Source organism: Cyprinodon variegatus, unplaced genomic scaffold, assembly GCF_000732505.1.
Source record: "Cyprinodon variegatus isolate N-32 unplaced genomic scaffold, C_variegatus-1.0 Scaffold937, whole genome shotgun sequence".
NCBI classification, from domain to species: domain Eukaryota; kingdom Metazoa; phylum Chordata; class Actinopteri; order Cyprinodontiformes; family Cyprinodontidae; genus Cyprinodon; species Cyprinodon variegatus.
This window is the reverse complement of record NW_015151390.1, coordinates 51,116-61,076: the sequence shown is the minus strand read 5'-3', so window position 1 is coordinate 61,076 and position 9,961 is coordinate 51,116. Positions and strand designations below refer to the sequence as shown.

Here is a 9,961-nt window from a genome sequence, read left to right as displayed (position 1 = left end):
AAGGATGAAATTTCACGAGATTTTGAAAGTAAAATAGATCGATACCGCGTTTTTAAAAATCAATTTGATATCAGCATATGAAAACATATTTGAGTATATTATTTTTAAAAGTGTCAGAAATGGATAACAAAACTGCTATTTTCAATGACTACTTATTTTTGTCCAGCTTTAACATCGGTATCGATATCGATTATCGGCTACATGAGTTTTAAAATATCGGCATATCGGATATCGGCCAAAATCCCAATATCGTGCATCCCTAGTTGTAGGTTTTTGAGTTGAGTCCACCCTCCCTTCAAAGAGGTGGCCAGGCAGGGACCAGTGTGCCCTGAGGGATGATTCAAAGCTAATAGGCCCTGAAACCAGTCAGGGTCAATCTAGACCAGGGGTCAGAAACCTTTTTAAGGCTTACAGCTTCTTCACGGTCACTGGGTCAAAGGTAGAGCTACCAATACTGACCCATTAACTCAGATACTCGGAGTCAACAAAACGTCAGGGAAAATAAACATGCTTTTAATATTTCTTTTAAATTCTGATACATTTTTCTTATATATTGTCATTTTGAAATCTCTCTTAATGCATGTGTGATTTAATGCTTTGATGACCCCTAGTCCATAGTGATCACAACCAATAGGAAAATGTTCCTGAGTCCCTTGCTTCATGTTTATACATTATTGCTGTTTAAATTAGTGGTTCCTCATAATATGAACATTAAATGAGTTGAGCTGTTGTTCTTTATCTGTAATTATATAGAAGACTCCCAGATTCTGCAGAGATAAACTCTCATAGTCCACTTTCTTGTAACTAATTAATTGCTGTATTTTTACCGTCAGTTTTTGGTTGCCTTTAAATTTCAAAGTAGGACTTTCCACATAATGCCTTTCTAAGGGTCTGCTCCTATATGACTTATGATTGTATCCCCTATGTGTAACACATTGCTTAATTGCTGTTTTTCTTACCTTGCATTCCCCTTCGACTGTTAGCATCCGTCATCTTTTCTGATTGGTGCATTTCTCTTTTTTTTTTTTTCTTTTTTTTGGATACAAGTCTCAGTTTGATTTTGCAGGACTGTTTGAGTCGGTTGTGAATACTTGTATTTGCATGGCGTTTGTACCCCTCAGCCACCGCCCTTTTTTTTAAAAAACAAAAAAAAAACCATTGAATAAAGATGGCAATGCTCATGAGGAAATGCGAGAACTCCTAATGACAGCTGGTAATGAGGTCAAAAGGCAGGTTGGTGCACATCATTTAGCAGGAATGGACGTTGAACAGGTGTTTATCATGCAGGGGTCGGTGATTCATACAAGGAATCTATTTTCTCTCTTGTCAGGGGTTCTGATGGGAGTTTGAATCACAGGACAGGTGTTAAGATGAAGATTAATGTATGCTTTCAACTGCTGCTGCTTCACTTTAATCAGATAAAAGACGTAGCTTTGTTCTTTACCACTACACACAAGGAGTACACAACATACACACACACCACCTCCACCCATTTCCAACCGATATACTATTTCACGGTTTTACCACTAATTAATTATTTCCTTAATAAATACAAATAGATTGTATATTACTGACAATGACGCTGCTAAAACCATATGCTGCTGCACATAAGCTTGTACAATGGCAAGCTTTTTTGGAATAAGTATCTTTTTTATTGTGGTTATGCAAGTAGTTTATAGGCTGATGGTATCTGTCCTGCAGTAGATAACAAATGCTTTGCAAACACACATTCTGTCTTGTTTCTTCTCTCTAAACTATTTTTTTTTTCTACCACACCTTTCCCTTCCACTACCTTCTTAATATGCTTCGATGTACCTTTGGCCACTAAACTAACCACCTCTTTAGCATTGTGTTTTTATAGCCTTCTATCTTTAAGGGTGTCAGTGACTTTGCTGGAAATAGCATAACTGTAGGAGTAAATTAGTTATGTATGCTTTCCTGAGTTTGGGGGTTTCAGCATAATCCAAAGAAAGAAACTTTGAATTGACTGATATAATTTTTTCTAATAAATAAGTAGAAAACATTAATTTGTCCAGCAACATTTGCTGTTTTATTATACTTTTTTTTTTCCCCCAAAAAAAACACTTTCAATCTCCCACTGAAGAGTGTTCTGCAGATTTGTACTAACTTATGAAGGGTTTGATGCTGATTGAGGGGGTGACATCGATCCAAAGCCTTGGAGCTGAGTCATTGAGAGGATGTGCCTTTGGTGTGTAAACTCATCCTACATCCTACAGTGAGGAAAAAAAGTATTTAAACACCTGAGAAAATCAATGATAATATTTGGTATAGTAGACTTGTTTGCAATTAGAGAGGTCGAACATTTCCTGTAGTTTTTCACCAGGTTTGCACACACTGCGGGAGGGATTTTGGCCCATTCCTCCACACAGATTTCAGTCAAGTTTTCTCCCTCCAAAGATTCTCTATTGGGTTTAGGTCTAGACACTGGCTACACCATTCCAGAACCTTGATATGCTTCCTCCAGACTAGAGCCACTCCTTGGTTATCCTGGCTGTGTGCTTCAGGTCATTATCATGTTGGACACAGCCTCTACCCATCTTCAATGTTCTGAGGGAAGGAGGTTATTCCCCAAAATCTCACAATACATGGCCCAGGTCATCCTCTCCTTAATACAGTGCAGCCGCTCTGTCTCGTGCAGAAANGTTAATTTCTAAAAATATATTTTACGGGGGGGGGGCGGTGCCCCAGCGCCCCCTATGGGCCGGCCGCCACTGCTTGCACTCCCCTTCGACTGTTAGCATCCGTCATCTTTTCTGATTGGTGCATTTCTCTTTTTTTTTTTTTTCTTTTTTTTGGATACAAGTCTCAGTTTGATTTTGCAGGACTGTTTGAGTCGGTTGTGAATACTTGTATTTGCATGGCGTTTCCACCCCTCGGCCACCGCCCTTTAAAAAACAAAACAAAAAAACATTGAATAAAGATGGCAATGCTCACGAGGAAATGCGAGAACTCCTAATAACAGCTGGTAATGAGGTCAAAAGGCAGGTTGGTGCACATCATTTAGCAGGAATGGACGTTGAACAGGTGTTTATCATGCAGGGGTCGGTGATTCATACAAGGAATCTATTTTCTCTCTTGTCAGGGGTTCTGATGGGAGTTTGAATCACAGGACAGGTGTTAAGATGAAGATTAATGTATGCTTTCAACTGCTGCTGCTTCACTTTAATCAGATAAAAGACGTAGCTTTGTTCTTTACCACTACACACAAGGAGTACACAACATACACACACACCACCTCCACCCATTTCCAACCGATATACTATTTCACGGTTTTACCACTAATTAATTATTTCCTTAATAAATACAAATAGATTGTATATTACTGACAATGACGCTGCTAAAACCATATGCTGCTACACATTCCGTTGTATAATAGCAAGCTTTTTTGGAATAAGTATCTTTTTTATTGTGGTTATGCAAGTAGTTTATAGGCTGATGGTATCTGTCCTGCAGTAGATAACAAATGCTTTGCAAACACACATTCTGTCTTGTTTCTTCTCTCTAAACTATTTTTTTTTTCTACCACACCTTTCCCTTCCACTACCTTCTTAATATGCTTCGATGTACCTTTGGCCACTAAACTAACCACCTCTTTAGCATTGTGTTTTTATAGCCTTCTATCTTTAAGGGTGTCAGTGACTTTGCTGGAAATAGCATAACTGTAGGAGTAAATTAGTTATGTATGCTTTCCTGAGTTTGGGGGTTTCAGCATAATCCAAAGAAAGAAACTTTGAATTGACTGATATAATTTTTTCTAATAAATAAGTAGAAAACATTAATTTGTCCAGCAACATTTGCTGTTTTATTATACTTTTTTTTTTCCCCCAAAAAAAACACTTTCAATCTCCCACTGAAGAGTGTTCTGCAGATTTGTACTAACTTATGAAGGGTTTGATGCTGATTGAGGGGGTGACATCGATCCAAAGCCTTGGAGCTGAGTCATTGAGAGGATGTGCCTTTGGTGTGTAAACTCATCCTACATCCTACAGTGAGGAAAAAAAGTATTTAAACACCTGAGAAAATCAATGATAATATTTGGTATAGTAGACTTGTTTGCAATTAGAGAGGTCGAACATTTCCTGTAGTTTTTCACCAGGTTTGCACACACTGCGGGAGGGATTTTGGCCCATTCCTCCACACAGATTTCAGTCAAGTTTTCTCCCTCCAAAGATTCTCTATTGGGTTTAGGTCTAGACACTGGCTACACCATTCCAGAACCTTGATATGCTTCTTCCAGAGCCACTCCTTGGTTATCCTGGCTGTGTGCTTCAGGTCATTATCATGTTGGACACAGCCTCCACCCATCTTCAATGTTCTGAGGGAAGGAGGTTATTCCCCAAAATCTCACAATACATGGCCCAGGTCATCCTCTCCTTAATACAGTGCAGCCGCTCTGTCTCGTGCAGAAACACACCCACAAAGCGTGATGCTAACACCCCCATGCTTCACAGTAGGGATGCTGTTCTCAGGATGGTACTCATCATTCTGCTTCTTCCTCCAGACTTAGTGGAGTTATGGCCCAAACGTTTTATTTTGGTCTAATCTGACCTGTGGCTTTCTCCATGACTCCTCTTGATCATCTGTTAAATGAGGAAGTTATGTCCCCTAAAAAAGGCCATTGTGCCTCTGGGGCTTCATCACGGTTCTTTTCCTGGGAGCAAGTTATTTTTTACTACTCTTAACTCAAACTGGGTATAAACATGTAAAAAGGACTATAAAACAGGAGTAAAAAAGTAACAGAGTTTATTCCAGATCAGGTTGTTACAGGACAGAGAAAATGCTTGGAGTTTGCACAGCTGTGGTCTCAAAAATCACGTTTGCGAGCGTCCGGCAAAGATTGAGCCCCGACAAGGTCATCTCCTGCTTCTTATACCTCATGAGTCTATGTGTTGCATCAGGTGGATTCTCAGCTGTCCGTATCAGAAACTGACATGCCATCCATGCCTTGAACTTCATGCACCTTGCCTCTATGCCTCAGGGTTACAGATAGCTCTCCTCTATCAGACCGGCTCCAAGATGTGCCCATATCCTGTGTATTTTTAAAGACACGAAGGCGTCCCTGATTAATGACCTCCGTACACACAGTGACATCCACAATGTGAAGGAAGGCCGTCTACTCTCTCTAATCTGTCTAATAAAGTAACAATGCACATGATGTATAAAGAATAAACCTAACACATCCAAATGGCCAATGGCAAACTTAAGACGGGCCTTGACATGTGCTAGATTAAGCAGGGGACCCTTCCGTGCCATGCATAATTTCAAACCATGACGTCTTAATGTATTTCCAACAGTAACCTTGGAAACGGTGGTCCCAGCTCTTTTCAGGTCAATGACTAGCTCCTCCAGTGTAGTTCTGGGCTGATTTCTCACCTTTCTTAGGATGACTGAGACCCCAGGAGGTGAGATCTTGCATGGAGTCCCAGTCCCGTGGGAGATTGACAGTCATGTTTAACTTCTTCCATTTTCCAGTGATTGCTCCAACAGTGGACCTTTTCTCACCAAGCTGTTTGGCAATTTCCCCGTAACCCTTTCCAGCCTTGTGGGGGTATACAATTTTGTCTCTAGTGTCTTTTGATAGCTCTTTGGTCTTGGCCATGTTAGTAGTTGGTTTCTTTCTGATTGTATGGGCTGTCTTAATGCAGCTAACAACCTGAAACAGGTGCATCTAATTTAGGATAATGGATGGAGTGGAGGTGGACATTTTGAAGGCAGACTATCAGGTCTTTGGGGGTCAGAATTTTAGCTGATAGGTGTTTAAATACTTATTTGCAGCTGTATTACAAAATTTAATAGTTAAAAAAAATCATATATTTTGATTTCTTGATTTACTTTTAGATTAAGTTTCTCACAGAAGACATGCACCTACAATGACTATTTCAAACCGCATTTTCAAGTGGGATAACTTGCAAAATAGCAGGGTGTTCAAATACTTATTTTCCTCAGTGTATATCCAGTTCACTGAGCTTTCTTGAAGAAAAACCAGATGATTGGGTGAAAGACTTTTATAATGATCTTGGCTGTTTAGTGTATTTCTTATTGTCTCTTATTGTCTTTGGCTCCATATGTAAAACGCCTCCAACAAAGCTGGGCGTCTTCATCCCTTGCAGTTTCACAACCTTTCACGTCTTCTAGAATGTGACTAAAAACCGTTTAAGACTTGGACTAGATTAGAAACATCTCAGGATTTAAGACTGACTTGTGTGATATTAATGAACCTTTGATTTAAATGCATGACATTTTTTAAACCTGGTGGAGAAATGGGATGGATGAAGCTTCGGATAAAAAAAAGTAGTCTAGTTTCCTGTCATTTCCAATGCAAATTTCTCCCCTTCAGTGAATCCACTTCCCCTTAATGGTTTTACGGTGTGTTGAGGAATGTTCATTGAAAGCTTCAGCTGGAGTGAATTTTTCCTCCAATACCTGCTGCTGGATTCACAATGTAAAATGTTCTCCAAAATGAAACTTTTATTGAGAAAACAGGTCAAAATTAAAGCGGAGAAATGTCCCTTCTTAGGTAATGGTAGTTATCGAGAATAAAGAAGGATGTGTGAACCAAACCACCCAAAGACAACCCAGGCCAAACATGCCTGCAGCCTGACCTACCTGAGGCCTGATTCTAATTTCTATTTCTGTTGGAGGTTTTCTTTCTTGTCTGTCTGAGGGAAGGACTTCCTCTTGATGGCTTTTCTGGTGACATTAATCTAGAAAAGTAGTTGGCCTGACCTTCCTCTGTGCATTTTGTGGAACTCTTTAGAGGAACAACTTTTCAGCCTGTTTCTGTATCTGTATACGGAACATAATTCACAACAAATGTCATCTCTGGACTTTTAGGTTGTCAGTTTCAATTTATATACAGAAATGGATGATTGAATCATTTCCGTCAGACGCATGGTTTAAAATTAGGTTCAGTATTTTTAGACTGTGATATCAAACAATGTATTAGATTTCAGTGCATCATGCTGACATGGAGTTTTCTAAGGAAACTCAGCTGATTGTTTCCAGCTATAATGCTTTGCCTTTTTCTGCTCATATTTTACGCTGCTTTGCTGAAATATTCGTAGGAATAGAATTAAGCTATTTAGGTTTTATGTTCTCGTTAAACACAAATTCCTTTTTTAATTTGAAATCAGTAAGAAGTGAATAATCTCTTCTTTTACTGGAATTAAAGTCTTTGGAGAAGCATGTCATCCTTGTACACTGCAAAAACAATCTAGAAATGAGTAAAAAAAGTCTTAAATTAAGTACATTAACTTTTAATTTGAGCAGGAAAATAAGATGATTTGCCAATGGAATTTGTACTTTTACTCTTAAAATTAGATAATTAGATAATATGCACTTGAAATAAGACAATGTAATCGTTTTTTCTTATTTTAAATGTAAATTGTCTTGTTCCATTGACAAGGTGTTACACTTACCTCATTAATTCAAGAAAAAATACACTTATTGTAAAAAAAAATGACTCATTGAAATTCACATTTTTTGCAGTGTGAGAATGGATGGAGAGCGACAGTGAGGGTTAACTCTCTGTAGATTTTCTATTGGATCTAGACCTGGACTTAAATTGCCCTAAAAAATTCATATTTTTTATTTAAACCTTTACTTTGCAGCTGGCTGCACGTTTTGGACACTTGTCCTGCTGGACTAAGAACTTCCCCCATCTGTAACCTTTAACAGGTTTTCTAGAAGGATTGTTTTCTATTCAGGTTTCTCATCTATCCGGCTTTTAAAAACTTCTCTGTCTATGCAGAAGAAAAGTATCCTCAAAGCATGATGCTGCCACCACCATATTTTAGCATGGTGATGCTGTTCAGGAAAGATGCACTGTTTCTGTCTTGCTCTGTAATTTCCATCTTAGCCAATGAATTTAAATCTGGTTAGATCTGATCAGAAAACATCTATGAACTGTATTTGCTGTTCTAAAAGCCCTACACCAGCTTTTAAACCTGACTTTGCTTGGCATTCCTCATATAAAGGGTGTATTGAGACCTGATTTGAGTTGTAAACATCCAACAGTTTTCCTTTTAATAGATAAGCCTAATCTGTGGACCTCCATGTTCCCCCAGCAGTTAGGCCAAGCCTAGTAACGGGCCTTTTGTTTCTTCTTAGCCCAGATGCATCCCTCTGCTCTGTGACGCCATGGACTGACAGACAAATGCTGCAGGGGGATCCAGAATGAATGCCGATCTGCTTCTGCAGGAGACGCTGATCAAGCGTTCGCAGCAGAAAAAAAGGACATCACCACTGAACTACAAGGAACGAGTGTTTGTCCTCACCAAGACCAGGCTGACATACTATGAAGGAAAACCAGAGGTCACTTTAATTCCTTCTATTCCAATATGAAACTGTTTTATTAGCCCTGTTTTGAAAACATGTCAGTCAGGATTTTGACTTTTGGTTCTACTCTGCTCCAGGTTTGCAGACATTTCAAAGGCAGACATAAGATTTAGTTGGGAATCTATATGTATATATATGTAAAAATACAATTTTATTTTTTTCTTTTACTTCTTTTTCAGGTGAAAAAAGTAATTAGTGGTAAAATGCACAGTCTATACCTGGGCATTTTGACCTTTGAGTATTAACCACAGAAACAGCCTTTTAAACGCAGCTTTTTGCTGATATGATTTATGTCCAGGATGCTAACCTAGACCTGTTCCAAATTGAGGTCTAAGAGGAGGAAGGATCTGCCATGATGCTTTTCTCTGCAGTCCAGTTAGTTTAGTCCAGTCTAGTCCTGAACTGTTTTATTGCTCAGCCAGATGGATTAGTTTAACCCTTTATAGGGAAAGTTACCATTTCTGATCACCTGCATACCTTCTTACAAATGGACTCCCCCAATCATCCCTTAGTGATGTTTAGAAGCACAACATTTATATCCAGCCATTCATGTGGCTTTAGTGGTATTTTAGCATTTGACCAATTAGATGAGCCCTTGCATGATGAATTACCTACTGTAAATTAAGTTGGAAAAAATAGTAAACAAGTTAAGAAAAAAGATTAAAAATATTAATAAGCTAATATAAAAGTTAAAAAGTAAAGGTAATAAGCTAAGCAAAAAAAAAAGTAAAAAAAAAAAAAAAATGTAAGTGCCTGTATCAGCATTCATCTACGGAGCCCCTAAAGGGACATGGAGGGAAAAAATAAACTTTTGCGAGATCTCGCAATACTTTTGCGAGATCCCGCAATACTTTTGCGAGATCTCTCAAAATTCCCGCAAAATCCCGCAAAAGTTTATTTTTTGCGAAATCTCGCAATACTTTTGCGATACTTTTGCGAGATCCCGCAAAAGTATTGCGGGATCTCGCAAAAGTTATTTTTTTCTCCTCCACGTCCCTTTAGGGGCTCCGTATTAATCTCTCTAAGGTACAAAATAATGTATTTCTTTCACTCTGAGTGTTTATCATGAATTCCTTATAGAAGCAATTTTGTTATTTTTATTATGCATTAGGGCAAGTGGCCGTTTCTTATTACATTTACATTAATTGTTGACAAAATATACATATATTTTGAATGTTACAAAGATAATAAGGTGTCCTGTCCCTCTTGGCTTAAAATTCTGATTTCCAGAGTATTTCATGAGTGTCGTATAAGGAGTTAATAATGGACAATGCCTCCTCTACTGACTTTACCTTACTATGGATTCCAAGTGTTACTGTGCAGCAATCCATACCAGTAACATGTCTGACCCTCTCGTGCATACAGACTCTTATTTCATAATGTATGACACCTCTTTACCTTTCCATGTCCAGTATCATGCCTTGCCCATTTGGGTCTAAAAAATGTTTGACTGTTGCACAGGAATCATAAAAATAGCCTCCATCTTTATCTGTGATGACCGATGATGGAGAGATTGCTGTAGTGCTGCAATGCCACACAGCCAGTGGAAATTACTACAAATCAGTACAAAATCACTTTTTCATGACATAAGTGTATTTTCCCT

At 38.5% G+C, this 9,961-nt stretch overlaps 1 protein-coding gene across 1 annotated transcript in view; it reads left to right on the top strand.

The window, feature by feature from the left end:
* LOC107100113 (tyrosine-protein kinase Tec-like) overlaps nucleotides 1-9,961 on the top strand; it is a 41,857-nt gene that overhangs the window by 4,024 nt on the left and 27,872 nt on the right. The window contains exon 2 of the mRNA XM_015398482.1: nucleotides 8,131-8,334. Coding sequence (XP_015253968.1) covers nucleotides 8,197-8,334 — 138 coding nt within the window. The 5' untranslated portion in view covers nucleotides 8,131-8,196. The remainder of the gene's footprint in view (nucleotides 1-8,130; nucleotides 8,335-9,961) is intronic.